This window comes from Copidosoma floridanum, unplaced genomic scaffold (assembly GCF_036245765.1).
Source record: "Copidosoma floridanum isolate Cflo_tuat_1 unplaced genomic scaffold, Cflo_Japanese_pri ptg000028l, whole genome shotgun sequence".
Taxonomy (NCBI): Eukaryota; Metazoa; Arthropoda; class Insecta; order Hymenoptera; family Encyrtidae; genus Copidosoma; species Copidosoma floridanum.
Genome location: NW_028321905.1, coordinates 6375668 through 6397926, shown reverse-complemented (window position 1 = coordinate 6397926; position 22259 = coordinate 6375668). Strand labels below are relative to the sequence as shown.

Sequence of the window (22259 nt, the reverse complement as noted above, 5' to 3'; positions counted from 1 at the left end):
TTACCAAATGATGGGCTATGGTATCGTGAAACTGCTATAGTAAATCTCGACGATAAGAGAGGACCTGAAGATGGCATATAGAAAATACGGCCAGAATGTTGTTTATTATGACAGTTTTGGAGATTTGCAACCACCGACTAATTTAATTTTATGCTAGGGTATTGACAGTTGAGTATAATCACAAACGATATCAAAAATTTAACTCTTACAACTGTGGTCATTTGTGCTAAAAAGTTTTGTCAAATCATACATAAGCACTTAAAATAATACAAAAAAGCTCAGTTTTACAATGACGGTCATGAAAGAAACATTAACACTTAGTTTCTTTGGTACTTCTACCCTAGAGGCACAATATTTTCCACCTGTTGAATAATGACCGAAGCACAAATATGTTCTTGGCTTAGTATAATTCCTAACGTTCAATTCAATTCCTAATATTAACGTCAATAACAACAAATTCTACGTAGGTGATCAAGTGTTAGTTATTCCAACTGGCAGTTATGAAATTCAAGATATTAGGTCATTTTTAGTCAGTGTGTCACAACCGAAAGATATAAGTAAAAGATTCTATAGAACAACTACTAGGTTTTACTGGAAAAGTACTACAAGATAACTTGACTCATGATTCTGACTTACCTGTATCCATTTTTCAGATTAATGCATTACGAGTTAAGTGCAGTATTACTAGTGGAGCTTACATAAATGGAAAAAAAGTTTATACAATTCATGAATTTTTTCCTTTGGTACTATAAGGATATACAATTTTTGAAGGACTAATGCAAGTAATCTACTTACCTGTCATTGGAAGAGTCATACATCACTTACAACTGTGCGCAGTTGATCCAGATGGTAATTTAATCAATTTTTGCGGAGAAGTCATAACGATAAGATTGCACATTAAACCTTTATCGTAATGGATAACATTTATAATGACCAAAAGTATATAAACAGCTTAACACATTCTGGGCTCAATCAGTGGCAAGCTTTCAAATAGTCGAGACGTCAGAAAGGACAACGGAAGCATCAAAAGTTGACAAATCAAAACATACAGTTTGTTAAAAATTTTGGCTTGAAAATAAAAGGTGTGAACTAACGCTCAAATTTCTTACCTTAAAAATGGATGACATGTTAAGTATTTGGTCTCTCATTACGTTTGATAAGTCTATCGTGGGCTAAGAAATTTATGCTTATCAACCTGAAGCATCATCAACATATAATAATAGTGATAAAATGCATACATCAATTTAACATAAAGACCTATGCCTGGTACCATCCTACAGTTCCTTACATATTGATGAAAGATTAGTCCAAGCAGATAGTAATACATCGGTTGCAAATACTAAATAAGTAAGCAATGCTATCCTTCATTTGTTTGAAGAAATAAGATACAAGATAGACGCGAAAGAGACAGATAAGTGTAAAAATTCAGGTTCGACAACTCTTATTAAAAACTGGCTAACGCTCAATCCTGATCAAGACGTATTAACTGAAAATGCTGGTCGGCTTGGTACTTTAAATGAACTTAATCTAACAAAGAATAATGGCTACTTTGATCTTTTGATTTCTCTAAGTATAAATTTGGTTTTGCTGAAGACTATCGTAAAATAGTTGTTAATATAAAGCATAAACTTATACTTACAAGTCCTAGAAATAATTTAAATACAGTTGTACAAACTGGAATTTCTGCTGCAAAACCTAATAGAGTAACAACTTGGGAAGACTTCAAAAGATGAATATTATAACACGTTGCTTAAAATTAATTATTCCAAAATTATTTTTCTTGAATTCCCACAATTCTTCTCCTGTTTATAAGGTTGAAAAATCTCACTGTACTGAGATTTTAAGGAATCAGTTATTTTTGCTCCCATCACTGTACAATGATAAAAAAAAGAAAACTTTAAAAATTTTTTAAAATGATTTAACAAACAAATTTATATTCCTATGACCTTTAATTATACAAAAAATATGAGCATTACAATATAAAATAGCTAATTCTAAAACAAAAGTTTAAAAAATTTTAAAAAAAATCTTATGATCCAATGAATAATATAGTTACAAATTTCATAAAAATTGATAAGCAATTAGTGTGTAAATATTAACATTGAGTATAAGTTACAAATCACAGAAAAAGATGAAGTAAGAGGTTTTTGTATCATCATGATCGCTCGTGGCATAGTAAGTTGGATATTTGACTAGTGTGTAGTAGATTGTCGGTTCGATTTCTGTTAAAAGGTTTTTTTTCTTTACGAAAATATTGTAAGGACTTAAACCAGTCATAGTGTTGCATTTGACTCTAGGAAGATGTGAAAACATGGATATGGATATGTGCTACTATTTTTTATTGCGTTTTCCAACATGCAACACGAAAAAATTTAATTTCTTGAAATTTTGAAAAAGTCGACCTTACGAATAGTAGTTGTGTCCTCAGTAAATAAAAAATGCTGAATTGCAAATCATATTTTTTTTTTAATAAAAAATATTTATTAGTGTAGAAAAAGTACCAAAAAAAATCAAACTAAAAAATATTTAAACGATTAATCATTGCAAAGTGTGTTGTTCATCGCTCTGTACAATAGTAATAACAATTGGTTTGTGATAGCTATACTAAGAAATAGATGTTGTAGATGCAATTTTATTTAAAAATCTCGAAAAAATTCCGTCTATAGTCGTACCACGGATGGTAGTAGATTGATGTCGATTATTATTAATATGTAAATGTAAGAAATCGTTAAGAAAATCTATTAAAGGCTGAGAATTTTCATTATTGAAATTAATATTTAAATCGCTAGAAACAATCATAGGCAAAGAATTGTAATTCTCTTGCAAAGCAGTAAAACCAATATCTGAATATGGTAGAAAATTAAACCGCAAAAAGCCAATAATTTCATTAATGTTAGTACTATATAAAATGTATAAACAACAACATGCTTAAAAAGTAAGGTTATATTTATGCGCGTCAATTAGAACCGACGGACGCAAACTAATATACACACGCCAAAAGGTTCACACTGTGTAGGACAGTGCAGTCGACACCTTAATATCTCGTGCGCATTTGCCTCGTAAGATAGCGTGTACTGCACGGTATTTTTACGTGTAGGCATCTCTACCTTCTGTGTATAGTACACAGTCTGTAGAGCTGCACTCACACGCTCTTTTGACCTGCGTGCACGGCATTTTTGGGTGTAAGGAGAAGCAGTCATCCTTGCGTTGAGCATATCATAATACGTATAATAAATACGATGACTTTCAAATCAGTGTATGGTAATTAAGTAACTCAGTACTGTTATTGATAATTGTTTTATTAAATACAAATGAAAAGTAAAAAATATTATTGATAGTAAATATACAATCAGTAAGAAAATCCCAATACGTGTCTACTTATGATATATAAACCATCATCATAAAGACTGTTAGGATTCGAATGCAACTTAGTTGAAAGTTGCAGCCTTTTGCATGTATTTGAAGGCTTAGCTATAGCCAGTTTTGAAATAAATATTTCGTTTCCTTTAGCGAGTAACAGGACTAAATTGAGTAAAATTACTAATAATAAATTTGATTATATAAAAAATACGTGCATAGTTGCAAAAATTGTCGAAAATTATGGTATACAATTTCAGCAAAATAACAAATATATTTGTGGTAGACAAGAAAATTATTGCTAGGTACATTCCAATAAAACAAATTAGATTTAATTAGCATTTTTCAGCAGATTCTGTTTATTTGAAAAATGAAAGTGCCAACACATACATTACGATTCCTTAATTACTGTTACTTCATCCCTTATTTTTTCAAAAAATGATGGTTCATATCTTATAAGTAGACACGAATTGTGATTTTCTTACTGATTGGATATTTATTATCAATAATACTTTTTACTTTCCATTTGTATTTATTGAAACAACTATCAATAACAGTACTGAGTAACTTAATTACCATACACTGATTTGGAAGTCATCGTATTTATTATACGTGTATATGCTCAACGCAAGGACGACTACTTCTCTTTACACCCGAAAATGCCGTGCACGCAGGTCAAAAGAGCGTATGAGTGCAGCTCTACAGACTGTGTAGTATACACATCTCAGAAGGTAGACATGCCTACACGTAAAAATACCGTGCAGTACACGCCATCTTACGAGGCAAATGCGCACGAGGTATTGAGGTATCGACTGCACTGTCTTACACAGTGCGAACCTTTTTTCGTGCACGCACGGATGGACGGAAATTGTCATCTCTCTCAGTCTCTCCCTATGGCTTGTAGAGTGTAGACTACTTGCCTCATCTCTGAATTAGACAGATCAATGTTCTTGCAGGTGGCAGCGTAAACAGGCAGCACTGGCCACTTGTTGGCCAGCAACCGTGCACAGCATGTGTGTATGCGTGCGCATGCATACTTAACTGCTGTTGACGAATATGATATAGTATATCTATATATTTTGGCTGGCAGCAGCGTAAACCAGGGATGGCCGTGTCATTTATGTCATGTCATAAATTGAGTTTATGACGTGTCAAAAATTACATTTATGACGGGTCATAAATATTCAATTAATGACATTTCATGTCTCTATGACACGATGAATTTTTTTTTGTATTTGTTAGGGTAGGTTAGTATTTTTTTGGCCGAATTGCGAGTATTACGACTCGCGACTCGCGTGATACTACCAAACTTGTGGAAATTTCAAGAACAAACATATAAGTTAATAAGTACGCGGGACACAGGTTTAAGGCAAGCGGAATTAAAAAGTTTGTCGTAAAATGAGTGACAAAGGAAGACCTCCACACGAACACTATACAAAGTTGGGATATAATTTTTTAACGAAGGCACGTTCGAATATATTATCGTTCGTTACTTGGATCGTTCGTTCCACATTCATGTAGTTTGAACTTAATACAAAACAAAGCAGAATTAAGTAAAATAAATTAGCCTAATATTTTCATAATCAATTTGGGTCTCTTACTATACATTTATCTTACTACAATGCTGTTTTATTTAGTTTGTTCAAACTGCATGATTGTGAAACCAACAATTCAAGTAACGAACGATAATATTCGAACGCGTTCCAAAACACGTTCCAAACGTCTGTGTCATTTATTACATTTTTGACATAAATGACATTTATGACATATTTGACACGTGACATGTCATAAATACCTTTTCATAGCAATTTCCCATCCCTGGCGTAAACTCAGTGCTCCTCAGTAGAGAGAGAAAGAGAGAGAGAGAGAGAACGGTATAAGTATATCTATACAGGTGTGACTGGAAAAGCGTTACGCTTTAAAAATTTTTACTGTCCAAGCAGAAATCCAAGCCTCGTACAAAATGTTTTCACATAAAAAATGAAATCGAGTTAATCACAAAACTTGCTTTGTTAATTAAGGTATAGGCTTTGCTATCGTGGTGCAAAATTGTTTGGCGTAGTAATCTTATACATATGGTGCCGCAGGGTAGGGTGCGCATACCGTGACACGGTGAAGGAAAAGAAAAGTAGCATGCAAAATTCACTTTTGTGATATATTTCCTCAAAGTCACGAATTTTGAATCATTATTTTACTCTATGGCGTAGAATGTGCCTGTAGAAGTAAGACTTTTAAGATTGTTAAAAAAATATGATTTACAAATTGCTTTTATTTGGATACCCTCATGCCATGAACAATGTCTGGAAAAAGGTCAGTTATGTAATATGTAAGCAACCGTTGTACTTCTTGCTCAGTGGCTGTTTCTTGCCTAGTTTTCATGCATGCAAAAACATGGGTGCAACGCAATTTGAGGGCTCAAAAAAAATCGTGTGTAACTTGGGCACGAAAATACATTAACGGCAATTTTTGAACTTGTTAGTTCTATTTTGTACTTATAGTATTAAAACTATTATGCTGAAAAGAATAAGAAATAACTGATTCTGCTAGTAAAAACGTTAACATTTATACAGTTTATAAAAAATTTAATCTTCTCACCTGTGTTATCAAATCATAATATATTTTTTCTTCACACAACAGTCTATTACATGAATGGGCAGCTTAAAAACCAGGTGTGGGTCTCGGGACTCCTAGCAGAAGTGAAACTTCCAACTCCAATGTTATTAAACTCAGTAAAATAAAAACTGAAAAAATTAGAGTACACCTTATTTCAATAGATCCCATATTAAAATAGTAAAAATTTTAATATCATTACGTATTCGAGCACGCGCATGCATAGAATACATATATTTTAATGTACTACTTATGTTATGATTCGCAAATTTTAAGTACTTCCATGTTTGCTAAGATATATGTTAAACATGTACAAGTTATTGGTCATGTAATGCAGAATGAAACAAAAATTTTCACAGTACTGCACTGAAAGAAGGTACTTTTATCCAGTCACGCGGGACAAAAATTTTTTTATTTAAAATTAATGTTCGTACATTTGATGTGACATCATATGTGTACAATAAATTCTTGTTGGAATCTTTGTATCCGACAAATAAGATTTTTTTTGATTTTGGCTACCGTAAAAGTAGTATAATCTACTATATCCTATTAAGATTAAGAAAAACAATAGACATATAGCTATTTTTCTTTGTAAAATTATTATTTTTCATGTCATTCGTTTTATATAATAACTTATAATTTAATATTTAAACTTACCCATGCTCAACTAATTTTTACTGATTTTAAAATTAATTAAAAGAATATAGTTTTTGATCACGCATTTGAGCACCTCGATAGTTATTTTCTGTGAGTGGAATTTGGCCTATCTGGCTTTCTTTTCAAAATACGACTGTTTTTCTGATTTTGGGAGGCTATATTGTAACAAAAACCAGAAAATCGAGAAATTGAGGTTATATTTGTTCATAGTCTTGCCCCTCTCTATTTCTGCACCTCGATCATGTAGATCTCCTTAAAAAAACCCGTAGAAATTGTTATTTTCAGCCAATTTGCTTCTCTTTCGAGAAACATCGTTTTTTCTTATTTTTAATAGTTAAGTTGTTTATTAAACATATTTACTATCTTATGTGCGTTTTTTACATACATATATGCAAACAAAAAGATAAATAGGAAAAAAGAACGATTTTTACCATATTTTTTGAAGACTTCAAAGAGATCAAGCGATGTTTTGTGTCAGACATTATGTACCTGACAGTACCTTAGCTGTAACAGAGGCCCAGTTTAGCCCGTATTTCAGCCACGTTACAATTTTCACCATATATCAGTAGGTATATCTACTACCGACACGGTGGCGTAGTGGTAGAGTTGCAGTCTCGTTGATCTAGAAAGTTAAGCAGAGTTGGCCGTGGTTGGTAGTCAGATGGGTGATTGCTCGACTATTATTCCGTTCGCTTGCACTGGTAATTTTTCGAATCGGTTGACTGTCTACTTTATGTATAGAGATAGAGAGAAGCTATATCATATATATAAATAGAGTAATTGCGGTGCACTATTGTGTGCATACAAGAATACAAGAGGAAGGGAGACAGACAAACAGATCCCCTGCCTAGGGTGTGGCTATTATACGTACAGATAATATATAGATACATATGTGCATGGTAGCGTTCGCTCGTTCGTTTTACGAGTTAACTCCCCATTGAAGGCGCATCTGAAGAAGTTTCACTTCAAAAGTAAATCTTATTCCTTACTTTTGAAACGAAAATAAATTGGAACCACACCTATGTATCATCTTAAGCTGAATGTTTTGCATAAACAATCCACCGCGAATCAATCAAAATTGACAACAAAAAGGGTAGCGGAGTATTAGAATGCTTATTACTTCAGCCGGTGATTATTGAAAGATAATGGCTCTTGATGTCTTCATTACATTTTATCATTAATTTAAACAAAAAACACATAAGCTTAAAGTATGTATTAAATATGTATTAGGTATTTTTTATTTTTTTATTTTTTTCAAGAATTAGCTTTCAACTAACATATAAAATCCAATTATTTCGAAACTGACGAGAATATTTCAATAAAGTAGTTATAGATAAGCAACTGATATAGGACCATGCTTATGAATTAATTTAATGGTGCATGTGTTAAAAAAAAAAAATGTTAGAGCAAAGGAAAAACTCCAAATATTCTATTGAGCTAATACTGGATCCATCACTAGGTTAGTATATTATTCAACTAGGGTCTTACCATCCTCTCACATTATTGATCGCTGTATTTTGTTTCAAACACGAATATCAGATTTTCTCTTTTTTTAGTTCATGTTAAGACTTTACGTTTACCTTATGAATTGAGTACTCTTTAATTCCTAGTTATTGTGTTTTGCCAAACTCTAGCTGCCTGTGCATGTGCTTATAGTTACATACAATTAGTGCGCAGAGATACTTCATTAAAACCCCCTTAGCATCTTTCCCGTTCATGGTTTGTAAATAACTATACATGTGTACATAATTATTTGTGCATGTGTCAATACTTTGTTGCTGTTTTATATGAAGTGAGTATAGTGTCATGATCCGTCTCTAAGTTTTCTCAGCTTAGCTTGCGTAAAAAAATGAGACTGCAAAAGTTTGACTTTAATTTTTAATAGTAAAAATTTATTAAATCGAATTATTAACGACAACAAACCTTCAGTTTCTCCTGGTACACTTAAATTACCACCAGCGGTTTGATAAATTGTACCGTAACTGCTGTCCTGATACGTCATTTCGTTAAGTCGATTAGAACTTAGAGCTCTTGGAATAGCATTACTTGGAACTCCATGTGGTGCCAAATGGGTAACTTCTGCTACTTGATGAGGATCCTCTGATTGTGGAAGGTCTGATATAAAACCCGTCTCTTTCCGATAAAAGTTGATAAAAATAAAGGCGATCAATACTACTAAACATAAAACACCATATGCTCGAAAGGTTACAGTTGTACCTATAAGATAAATGATTCATTATTAAATAGTAACAAACATAAGTAAAAATAAACATACACCTTAAATACACGTTTAAATACTTTCAATAGTATACACTTCTTATTAAAAAAGGCAAATTTAAGTGATGTAAAACAAAATTCTTATGATAGCATTTACATTATTCATTCTATTACAACATTTTTTAGAGATGTGGTTGTTATAAAATAGGCATTTACAATATTAATAAATATATTATATTCTTTAAAACATTTAACACTAGCTTACCAACACAAAACAAACTGCTGAAAATAATAAAAAACGAATGAACTCGTTTCATGGGTACGTAAGAAGAACAACCAGAAAAAAGCAATAAAAGATAATGACTTGAAGTTCTTAAGTTGAACTTAAGAGTAAGGCTTTTTACGTAAGTACACGTCTTTATTTCTATAAATATTATCTTTCTTGTGTTTTACGAATGTATTTTATGAGCTGTGTCTTTTTAAGTAGTTGGAACTCTCTATCTGAAGTATTTACATTCTCTTAAAAAATTTTAAGAATACTATAAAGTTGATCAAAATAAACCATTGACTTCAAGCTCTTGCCGTTTTTTAATCAGAAGATTATTAAAATCTCATTTAAAACATGAAATTGTTTTTGATTCATTATGTTGTCCTCATTGTCCAAAGCTGTGGAATATGATTAAATATTATGAATATTAAATCTATGTACACAATCACGTTAGCGCTTGAAAAGAATTTTTAGTTATGGATTGTGACAACTAAATTGCTTCAAGTGTATAATTAGTATTAGTTAAGAGAACAAGGTTAAAAGAGAAAGAATTTAGTTTCCTCTTATACATAAAAGTTGAGCAACTCTTTGTGTATCACCCTCCTTTTGAAACTGGTGCTAAGGTTTTTAATGAAGACCTGAACTGAGGATGGCTCAAGAGAGATGTTACCAAGGTTATGATACACACACGCCAATGTCTGGTTATGGTACTACGAGATGGCGTACGTATAGTTCTCAGTTTTATTGTTAATAATGTTAATGGTGGGAATGATTAAGGGTTAGTGGAGCTGATACATATATCTTGGTACAGTAAGCCCATTAGTTTGAGGCTATGTCAATTTTTTTGTGGTTAGATTTAAATGTTACTGTCAGTCCGTGTCACCGTATTTTTTCATATGTGACAACGATTTTTAAGGTCCGACTATCCAAGAAACGAAAGTAGTTTGGTGAATGGATTATTTACTATAACAATCATGTGCATATATTATTTATACGTCTGGTAATGTATTCAAGTATTTATAACAGTTTTGATAAGTATCTTAGTAAAGTCAAAGTGATGAAACTTTTCCAATCTATTTGCGTGTATTGTATCACGTTTCTTATCCATAGCTATTTTAATCTCTTTTTTGTTTATTATTTCTTGTATTTTGTAAGGGTGAGAGAAGTAATGACTAAACTCTTCATTTTTAACTGCTTTTTTTTTAAACCTAATTTTGAATTTTACAGGATTTTCATAAGTTAATTTTCCAATGTTATTTATCTCGATAACTTAAATTACATTATAGTCTTGGTTTTTCAGTAGTTGATTTTTTTTTTTTTTTTTTAGTGCTGTAGATAACGATTTTATACGTTGTAATTTTTTTGTCAGCAAGGCTTATTTCATTAAGTAGTCCCATTTTTTAACGCTACCAGTGTACTGCTTAAGATATTTACCAAGATCGTAACGCGATTTCTTAAAAGTCCAATTTACTTAGGGATGAATATCTGTTGTCTTCACCCACTCAATTTTGAAACTTCTTACTTCACATTATCTGAGATTACTTAAAAAGTTTTGTCTTTGGACTGTTAATATGACTTTAGGAGTCCCAAAGATACATGAAAATTCTAAGCTGGGTGGGCCTCTGGAATGAGGATAGACATAACGTATGCCAAAGAAAAAAGAAAAAAAGCGGAAGTCTACAGAGTTATATACTTATTTATCAGAAATATTTTTAGCAAAATTAATGTAATAACAGAGGCAAAAAAATGAATTGGACGTGTCACTGAAAACAAACGCTGAGAAAACTTTGTAAATAGTGGAAAATATAAACAAGGATAATGTGTTGCAGCAAAAGCCAAAGACTCAGTTTTCTCCGTTTGACAAAAATCAAATCGATAAAAACACAGAAACTCCTCTTTGCAATAAACGTATCAAATGCAGGGTCCCCGCCACTATTAGTACTACTATTCAGCTATTAGTTGAAATTATGCAGCATACAATTTTTTACAGATGTAGATGCTGAAATATCATTATTCAAAAAAATTTATTTTTTTGTATTATTATAGTAAGTCAGCACAAAATCCCATATCATTTTCCAATAAAAATAGAAAGCATTATTGGTTGAAACAGTCTGGAAATAAGCAATGGAATGATGAGCGTCAAAAAAATTTTTTTTTAAGTTAACAAGCACTGAAATTCTTTCATTTAAATAGAAATGCTTTGAAATTGCTACGAACACTAGAAAAATAATTTGTACACGTATAAAAAAAAGAAAACTAAAACATGCAGGTCTGAAAGGTTCTTACACATTATTTAAGGTTTGGAAGAACAGTCCCAAATGTAGAACCGTGCCAAAAAAAAAAAAAAAAAATGCTATGTTTGAGCATACGTGAGTGCACATACGTTTTTTCAGATTTCTCACCATGTCCATTTTCGAGAAAAAATTATTAAATATTTACAGTTCAATACGATGTTTTATGAGGAAACCAAGTGAGATTGCCCTTTATTGAAAATAAGAGAATATTATAAAAGTGTCAGTTGAAAGAAAAACATTTCTATAGACACCTTGGTATGAAAGAAAGACGCTTTAAAAAAGAATTATGACTTGCCAGACATTTTTCAAAAATATATTTAATTGCAGTCGTACAAATTTAAGTTTGTAGAGTGCAAGAGAAGGTGCACAGTAAAGGAGGACATCTACGCGGGCCGGGGAAGCTCCCCATTTCTTGCCATTCTTGATGATACTCTCAAACCTTATCAAAAAGGAAATCGTCTGTAATAAGCTTTAGTGCAACAAGAATAGAAAAATTTCCTTAGTAATGCTAAGAATAACAGACAATCAAATAAAAGCATCTATGCCATTAGTAGATTCATAGCACTGATAAGTCAGACGAGGGACGTAATATGCAATGATTGCTGGGGACAATGCTTTCAGTTAGGCTTCTCATCCCAGAACACTCTCATGAAAATACAATATTACTAAGATTAGAAGAAAATTGCAGGAAGTTATAAATAACAATAAAGATGAAAAAAATAATAACATTAAAAATAAGAAAAACAGCTTGTTTATAGATATGAAGTTGCAAGTTTCGAAAATTATAAAACTAGTTAAAGCGTCCGGTTAAAACTAGAAACGATCATAGCAATCATTCAAGACGTTATAGAGAAAAAGTTTTTTGTATTCAGCTTTGACGGGAGACCACTAAATAATAATCCAACATAAAATACAAACGACGACTGATAATTCAGCTGTTGTAAAAAATGCAAGATACCTACTGAAAAAAGTAAAGTAAGTGAATATCCAACAACACAAACACATCTTTAAGTATAATCAAGCTTTAAAAATCTTCGTATAATATTAACGCACGAATAATCCTTAAATGTGCAGGTCCTAATAGTAAACAACGATATAGAGTCCTGAGAAATTTCATACTGCTAAAAAAAATGGTGGAAGTATCAGTTGCTTACTACTTTTTTAAAATAAAATCTTAGAACTTTAGTAGTTATGTAGTAGATCAATATGACTGATTTAAGGCTGAGAGCTCTCCTACTTAAAATAATTGAGAATAATGGACATAAAACAGCTTTTTTTATAAAAATGACCACTTTAAACATACGTCGATGCCCATTAGAAGTATCAATCTCTAAATATATTTATGCCTGTTGTGAAGCATAAGTATAAGTTGGCTTGTAGGTAAACGAAACAAAAATATTAATGGATGGCAACATACTATATGTAGAAAAATGGAAACGAAACGGGTTAAGATTCGAGATTTTTGACAAAATCTTTGAACGTAAGTTTTACAATAAAACTAAAAAAGTGCTTATTCTTAAAAAAAAAGAGCGAAAGTACCAAGGCATATAGCTTGCAATGGTTCAACTTAAACAAATTTAAAATAAAATAGCAGTAGTTAGAGGTCATATGAAACACACTAACAAAGACAAAATGAAACAATTTTTTGGGATAGCAGATTACTGTCAGCATTTCATAGAAAAATATGTCAAAATCACACAGTGACTCCTAAAACTAATAAATAAAAAAACAGTTGCATTTTAATGGGAGGAGTTGAAAAAAAAATTATTCAATTAATTGGTCCTAGCTACCTTTCAATGGGCTCATGGCTCCTGTTATAAGCAGACTTTTATAATTGCAACTGACAAATTAGATTATTGTATAGGAGTAATTTTAAGCCAAGGGAAGGTAGGAATTAATAATCCGTGCACATAAACATAGAGATACTTAGATACGAGTGAACTTTACTATTCTACCTGTGATAAAGAACTATTTGGAACAACATTTTGCAATGGAACAATTTAGATTATAACTGTTTCGACATCAATTAACTGCAATTACAGACTACAAGCTTCTGAAAAATTCCTTTCCACCAAAAAACAATACTTAATTTTTCAGCATCACAAACTATACCCCAAAAAAATGGTCTTTTTGCTAACCATGAAAAAACAATGTTAGTATACTATCGTAGTTCCTAATTAACAATAGATCAGAAAACATGCAAGAAATAGTATATAAGAAAAAATAAATAAGAAACAACACCAGACTATTCACAATTTAAGCTTCTAACACGGCAATTTAACGTGTCACAGGCCATCCCAAAATGTATGGTCAGTGTCAAGGGTCTCTTAGTTAAAGAAAAAATGTTTCTTTGATGCAGCTTGCTTGATACTTTTTTGGTAAAGAGAATGCACCTACGATCCAATTATGTAATGAGAAAACATCTTGCACGGCTCTCCCACACGATTTATTGTCCTCCCTTCTATTGTCCTTACTGTACCAGAGTCACGGCCACTCACATTTATGCATAAGGGACACCAATGAGACAAGCGCATAGGCATACGGCACAAACACACACACACATATTAGCAACAGCCACCATCTGCTGTAAGAGCAGAGACTATCCCTGCTCTGCTCAGTGGTTGATAGAATGGTAGGGTCCTTGCCCATGAGAACATTAAGAAGATGCCACGTCAGTAGATCTTTGCTGCGCCCGTAGCTAACAAGAGCGACGAATAAGCTAAACGCACAGCTGACTTTTGCGAGAGCTACCTGGTGGTGACATTGTTGTGTACGTAAGCCCACACTTTCCTCGTACCTAAGCCCATCAGAATATCAAGTATCATCGATACAGCAGTAGTCTGGTAAGTGCAGTGTGTATACGGTAGTGAAATAAATGATCAATGAGTAGTTGAGCTATCCCCAGAACCCTACAGTTAACTGAGAGCCATACGAGAACTACTGATAAGGAATCACTGAACTCTCCACCATAGTGCAGGCTGGCTTAAAGAGATACTTGTAGCCCATGTAGTACAACGCAGTAAATATGAGAAAATCCACAAAAAATACCTCGTTTTTGTTTCCCAATTTAATAAAAAAAATTTTTTTGAGCCACACTTTCGATATAAGGTTCATTTTCCTTGTAGTGTTCTACACTATGAGGAAAAAATTTTAAACACGGGTTTTGGTGAGGGTGACATCACGTTGACACATTTTTTTATGTAATCGCCAAAAAGGGGTATCAACCTCCTTGAAACACGTGTTAAAAATGTTTTCCTTGTAGTACATAGGATTACGAGTAAAATGAGCCCTATTTCAAAGGTGTGCTACAAAAAAATTTTTTTTATTAAACTGGGGGACGGGGGACTTATAATAATATTGGAACAGTGAGGAATGTGAGAAGTAGGCCGACTACTAGAGATTTTTTTATGAGTATCCAAAATTAATGCTCTCTTTAGCTGCACAGCATTAGTGTAATAGTTTTAAGAGTACATATTCCACACAATATTGCTGCAGTCGACGTATCTTGCACTTCCCTAACGTATGCATCAGTCCGCAGCAGTGGCGTGATAAGCTTTATTACAGAAAAAAGGATACAGTACTGCACCACATTGAAAAACGTCAATAAGACTAGCTACATAGAAGAAACTCTAACTCTAACTAACAATATCAAAAATAGAACGATTTAATAGAAGTAATCATAGTACATTGTTATACACCAGCAATAAATAAAAAACTTAAACTAGCAAAATCAAAACGAATTAAGAAAATAAATGGCAGAGGAACAGAAATGAGTAAGATCATTAAAAATGAAACAGTTACTGTCGTCAAAATTCTCAGTAGAAAAGACAAACTAGAATAACTTGTAGCAAACAGCACAAAGCTGGATAAATTAAGATAAAACTCAGGCGGAAATCAAGCAACGACAAAACATATAAAAAACGGTAGCACCTGAACCTAATTAACTGGAAACAAGAGATAATTATCAGAAAAAGAGAAAGAAAGAGAGAGAGAGAGATTGTCGAAAGCAGGAAACACGATATCAATACAAAAAAAAAGTGCTATTTAATTCCTAACATGTATGATACTATCGAAAGCGAGACTTTTAACTTGACGAGAAAATCTATGCATTATTTGATAACCTGCATACAATTCATTTGTGAATCAAGCACGCTTAACACTGAGCTATCATCACTCTTAAGAGCTAGGCTAACTTTCAAGTGCCATGATCTTAAAAGATTGCTGGGTATCAGAATCAATGCATGGAAATTCGGTGTTTTTACGGATGGACAAGAGAACAGACCACTAGAAAGCACTGGAAATGACTCTAAAATTTCTAACTAGCCCTTCAAACAAGAACTAGATCTAGAAAAAAGTGTTTACTTTGCAGAAGGGAATTAACCTTATATTAAGTGCCACAAAAAAAGTTTGATTCCAGATCTACATATCAAATTTTTTTTTTTTCTTACAATTTACAATAAATATTACGCGAGCCTCATAATTAACTACGGAATTTTAAGTAGAATAATCTGTGCGTTGTTTTAGAGAGAATAAATAAAATTCTGCAGTTCAAAACATACCATACCAAGGACGACTGCATATTTTTGTTTATATAAGGATACATGCATACCCGCATAGGGCAGCATAAAGGGAAAAAGTGTAAAATTTTTTAAGATTTTTACGATAACACATAGGGGAACACGTATGTATACTTTTTTTTTTGAACAAGCATTTCAGACTACAAATTTTTGTTATAAAGCAAAGTAGGAATAGCAATCTAAATAAGATACCGATGAAGGAAAGAAAGCCCATCAGCAGTGAAGGCTCAGAAAAAATCTGCATGACTATTTGCAGGGCGAAGGCTGCCAAGATACGTCGGAAGCTACAATTAATAGTGAAAAAAGAGAGCAAGGAGAGACTAATAACGACAGTTGTTAAAGCCAACTAAGCGAGAAAAACAACATATAAAAGAAAATATAAGTGGAAAGCTATTTACCTGCACCACTCCTGCAACACTCCTGCACCACTAGGTCTCCCACTACCAGTTATTACCTAGAACTTACAGGAATTTCAGTTATAAGATGACGAAAAGCATGTCAAAAACTTAAATAACGCTTTTGTGTCACAACATTATGTACTAACTTGTATATTGTGTCACTTACGAACCAGAGGTATACAGTCATAAAAGAATACCACAACTTTACTGTTCAAAGACTAAGAGACATCAATAAAAGATATAACAGGATCACTAAAGACTTCAATTACAGAATTTTAAGGCTAAATGTAGGATAAATTCAATCAGATTACAAAACTTGGTAGACAAAAAACTTACACGTGTTATAAAAAGCTAGCCATACTGGTTTAACAATACACCCAACAGGCCATTTCAAATAAATTTTGATAAATTTTGATGAAGCAGTAAACAAATTTACAAACTAAATGACGTACTCCTAGCCTAATTTAGAAGAGCATTCATTAGAAAAAATGTAAGAGCTTTAACAAATTAATTTATAGCATATTATGAGGCACCAACAGTAGTACTTTCTAACTGAGAAACTTATTTTAAAAGCTATTTAACACTACGTTTAAATAATATAAATATAGATTACACTTAAATTTATATGAAACTCAAAACAATAAAATTTATTTTAGAAAACAAAATTTTAAATGTATGTATAGAGGATATCATCCATTATAAGCTTAACCATATGTCATAATGTTAACACAATAACAGTAATACTATAAGAATCTTATCTTTGAACTTTTCTGGCTCATTTTTTTTTGGTGAAATTCAATTTATCGAATTTTTAAAATCTTAAACAATATAATTTATTTTATGCAGTCTTATTTAATACAATTTATTAAATCTTTTGGTTAACTTTGTAGTAAAAAATTTTCCTCCTTAATTTCATGAGCAACATTTTTTAGGACAGATCGTAGACTATTCAATGATAATAAGAAATTTTGTTATGACTCCAAAAACAACACGCACAGTATTGAAACACTGTTAGAGTATTACTGTTGCTTATGTACCTTGAAGAGCCCTGTAATATTTCAACTCGTTGACATGCTTTGATTGTTTTTTTTTTAATTTACAAAGAACGTTGCCTCAATATAGGTATAAGCTGTAAGGTTTTCTGCTTTAGTTAAACTTTATCAAATAGTAGTCAAGATCCGTTACACAGTACAACTGTTGAAAATAAGAGCGACCAACAGTAGGCCCGGCTTTTGTATACATTGTGTACATTTGTAGTCTCTGTTGGCTCAACGCTCTGTGTGTGTGCGCTTGGTCGACTTGGCGCGCTGCAGGTGTGTGTGTGCGTATTCACGTGGCAAGCTTTGTATACTGTAAGCGCCAGATTATACTCAGCTCTCGTTGAAGAAAGACTCTCTTAAGTTACGTTGCCAAACTCTAGCATTCAAAGGTGCATACATCACCTTAAATGCTAGTGTAAATCTTCTGATTAACTCTTGCTATACAGTGGATAAAACTCAGTTGTACAGTGCAGTGCACTTAGTGCATTGTTTAAGTTGCTCATTGCATAATTTGCAGACCAGCTCAAATAGTTAATCTCATCAAACTACCAGTGATTATCAACAGCAAGACTCAGTGAAACTCTAGTGTATTTCCACAGACAGTAATTGTGCATTTTTTAACAGACAGTGATTTATAGTTATTCAATAGTTCAATCAGTTATACTCTATCAGTGCTTTCAGTTTCACATTTATTTCGAGTAACTTTCAAAATCTCTTGCGAGCTCAAGGACAGTGCGTGTTTACATATCGTGTTATTCAACTTGACTTTTTTCTTTCTACATTCTTCACATTTATATATTTCAATAGTTCGTTGCTTTAAGAATACAGACAGCATTTATTTTCTCCGGTATAAATTTGACCTTTACAATTTTTGTGAATATTAACTGTGTTTTGTTGGCCTGTGAGTGACATTAAAAGTTGTTATTTTTATGCTGTTTAATTTTATTGTGTTTTTATTGTGTCTTCCCAATCACCCTATCCGAACCTAGTGTGTGCTAACGCATACGCCTCGTACAACAACATTTTATCCCGATATTTATGACAAGTATTTCAAAAATGCAAGTTGAAACAAAGCCTTAATTATAGTAATGTGATACGCATATATACCCCCTATTTTGTACAGTTGTATATATAAAAAAGTCAGTCTCAGCTCACCCCTGCTCCTTTTCACTTCTCTGTAATCTCAGTGAACTGTTGGTAATAAAATAACTAATAATTTTTTTTGCTTATTCCTTTGAAATTTCCCATGCTTATTTAGGAAGCATTTTGAGCAGGGACCAACTTGCATATAAAAAGAGGTGAATGACCTGCAAGTTTGCTCGTACCTGCAACACAACAACCAACTATGATTGACGCACATACACGCTGGCCTATGCTGACCAGAAATAAGAAGCAAGTACTATTTTATGTACAAATAAGTAACAACATTCTAAAAACCAATAGATGCAAAAGTTAAACTGGAAACACCTGCACTGAAAAATGATATTAAATTCTAAAATAACTCAGAATTACTGCATATAAAGTAAGATAAACAAAAATAATATTAAATGCTAGAATAAATTAAAACTAATACAAGTAACAAAGACACAAAAAAAGAATGAACATGTACTACGCCTGCCGTAAGCATAAGCTATATATAACAAACAGAAGTGTGAGCTCTGGTAAACCTAGTGGAGCAACTTTATCAACTTCCAAGAAATTATCCAATTTTTACTGCTCATTTTTGTAGACGCATGATTTACCAAGTAACCTTTTTATTACATTAACGATTCCACGAGTCATCTGCAATAGTCTAATTTGTAATCTGGTTGAATCTTGCAACATTTTTGAATGGAAAGAAAAACGGAAAAGTTAGCTGTGCCTATAAGGTATTTTCTTAGATTGATATTATTACATAACAATTTAATCATGCATTTGATTTCATTGTGAGATAAATATAGTTGATTACTTAACATATTCTTTATTTAGATGAAATAATAGGGGCAGGGATTAATCTAGAAAATTTATTGACTAATATTAACCACTCATGCTCAATAAGTAAGCTTTCATTATTACTAATTCTTCTGATTGGTATGTATATACATTGATTTATATTCATATATAGATACCGGTTTCTTTTATTGTCCTAACATTAAAATTATTATAATTGTTAATGAAACTGTTACCATAACGCACCAACCACTCCTTGAACCAAATTTTTAGACAGAATATTAAGCGATTTTTATTGCTCTTTTTGCAACAAGTTCAATCAAATAAACGAACAGTGCCTAGCATCAGTGAATAAGTAATATCTTTTCTCAACGTTGATATACAGTAATAATGAAAAATCTGTGGAGTTTTGGTCTTAAGAAAGAAGGAAGGGTATAAGTAAGTGAATCATCTTCCCTAGATTTCCAGCTCTTATCTGTTCTCACAGCTCTTCACTCGGCTAGTGTTTCTGCGTCATTTTCGAACCAACACATGATCAAGATCAACTACACCCTATAATAAGACCTGGAGGGCCCGAAAAGGACACCGTTCTTATTTATATCAAACGGTCAACTGGCTAGTTGAAGCCTCTGATACCATACGGTCCTCCATGGAAGAAAACTAAAAGTTTGATGAAAAATTATGAAGCCTTCAAACCTTTGTTTTTCTTTTTAACGTGGATATAACTTCTGGAGCTTGCACTATTACTCATTACGGTATAAGTAGCCTCTAGACTGCAGCATCTTATAACAAGTTGTCTTATGCGTAAGTTCTTGGGCAATCACCTTTACTCATGATGGTATTGACAGCCTCTAGATTGCAAAACAAAATCCTTTCTGCACACGGCCCAGGTAATAGTGATAATTCCTGGGCATGTCACGAGTAAGTACATTGCAGTTAAGCACAGCAGCTGATGTGAGCGTCAAGAACTTTATCCCCTGCTTGGAAGTATTCGTGCCTCCTTTTGTTTGGATGGTGCAAGTGACTGCTTGAAAGGACGCCTTAAAGGTGATCCCAAAACTTTGTTGCTATAAGATAGCGATAAAGCTAAGAACATGCTCAACGCAACAGTCAAGGCCAAGCTTGCAAAATTGATTAGGTGTAAGTCAATAGAAAAAGCGCGAATGGCCATAGGAAAAGTAACTCTTGATAACATCGAAGAGCTAAACAACCATATCAAAGCTATTTACGCCCTTAAACAATTTTGCAACAATCAGAATTATGCAGGCTAGGAGTTAAGAATCATTTGCCAGATATGTAAGCTAGCAGGCCACACCGCTGATAAGTGCAACCCACCTCCCTCTATACCCTGCAATTGCACTGTGCCCACCACTCCTGAACATCAGCTTAAAAAAAATTAGTTTATTTACTTATTAAGTATATGGTAAGCAAGGATACATAGCCACTCAATGTTTTAAGTACCTGGGACGAAAGACTATGGAAGAAGTTGTTTAATGTCAACTATGCAATGTCACAGGCCACATGCTCCTAAATTATACGGAACCTGTTAACTTGCTATATTTGTAAGAGCCAGGGACATATGGCGAATAAGTGCCCAACAATCAAGGTAGTCTGCCAAATATGTAACATGATCAGATGTGCAGCTGTTAATTGCACGCAGCTTCAAGCCCCAACTAATACCCAACCTCGTTGTTCATTATGTCGCAATAGAGGGAATCTTGCTGTAAACTGTAAAACGTGTTGCCTACGGTTCCAGTCAAGGTTTGTCTACATTAGAATGTAGACAGCATGAACACAACGAGCGTATAAAATAAGGAAATCCTTATGGCGCCAAAGGAGCAAGTGCGGCTCTGAACGCCTTCCAAGCACTAACGCACTCAGCAGATACAAACCAAATATTGCGAGAATTCATGCTCTGGAGTTAGATTCTAAGCCAAAATATGTGCCCTATTCAGATTCAGGCATAAAACTTGTATTTTTAATGATGGATTCAGACTTTCATAAAAACTTAATGAAGCGTGAAAGCGTTCTCGTTAACGACCACATGAACACTAATAAAATAATGCAGTTTCATGGGATAGGTGGTGGCATGTCATCATAATTTGGGACAGTAATACTAAAGGGGATTGACTTCGCAGTTTTCTCTTATGTTCTAGAAGAGCCATTCCGTATCTCCTACGATAGTTTACTGAGAATATGTTATCTTTTTGATACCAAGTGTGAAATGAGCTTTGAACATCAGTTGTTGTAGTTCCCAGTCGTGTCCCAAAATTGAAACAAAATCAAGATAAGGGTCCCCGTTATACTTATTGCTAAAACATAAGCAAATCACTTGAAAACTTTTTGTATTTTGATATACATCAACTGACCAGGCAGCTTCTGATAGATACTGGCTCATAAGTTACTAAAGTTCAGAACAACCAAGCTCTTCAAAGTTATCAAATGAAAGTGAGAGACAAAAGAGTTATTAGTGGTTCTACAGCAAAACACATGAAGATGCTAGAAATCACAGTCATTAGCTTAGACGCTTTAGAAAATAAATCTTCGATCATTACGAACAATCCGAAATTGCCGTTTGAAGGAGTCTCAGAAGCAGATTTTCTCACGCATAATAAGGTTAGGTTTAACTTTAGCAATAAATTACTGATATAAAAAAGTGACGGAATCTCCCTTAGCGTGGTATATAAAAAAATTAAATTACCTACTAATAACAAAATAAGCTCAGACGACATGATATCCAATGATAAAGAAGCTAACGAATCTTTTAGTTGCAAAAATTTAAGCTATAAACTTAGCAGTTTCGGACAAAGAGAGACGTTACTTAAGTCAACCGATAAACGATTAGACGAATAAGATGATTTAAACATGGACAACAGTATGGCCAGTATCTCCCTTTCTCAAAAGAGCAGCAA

The 22259-nt window shown here is 33.0% G+C and overlaps 1 protein-coding gene across 1 annotated transcript in view; it reads right to left on the bottom strand.

Moving 5' to 3' along the window:
* The window catches only part of jef (major facilitator superfamily domain-containing protein 6 jef), a 467956-nt gene that overhangs the window by 142043 nt on the left and 303654 nt on the right, over positions 1-22259 (bottom strand). The window contains exon 9 of the mRNA XM_089595806.1: positions 8548-8841. Within this exon, the coding sequence (XP_089451932.1) occupies positions 8548-8841 (294 nt within the window). The remainder of the gene's footprint in view (positions 1-8547; positions 8842-22259) is intronic.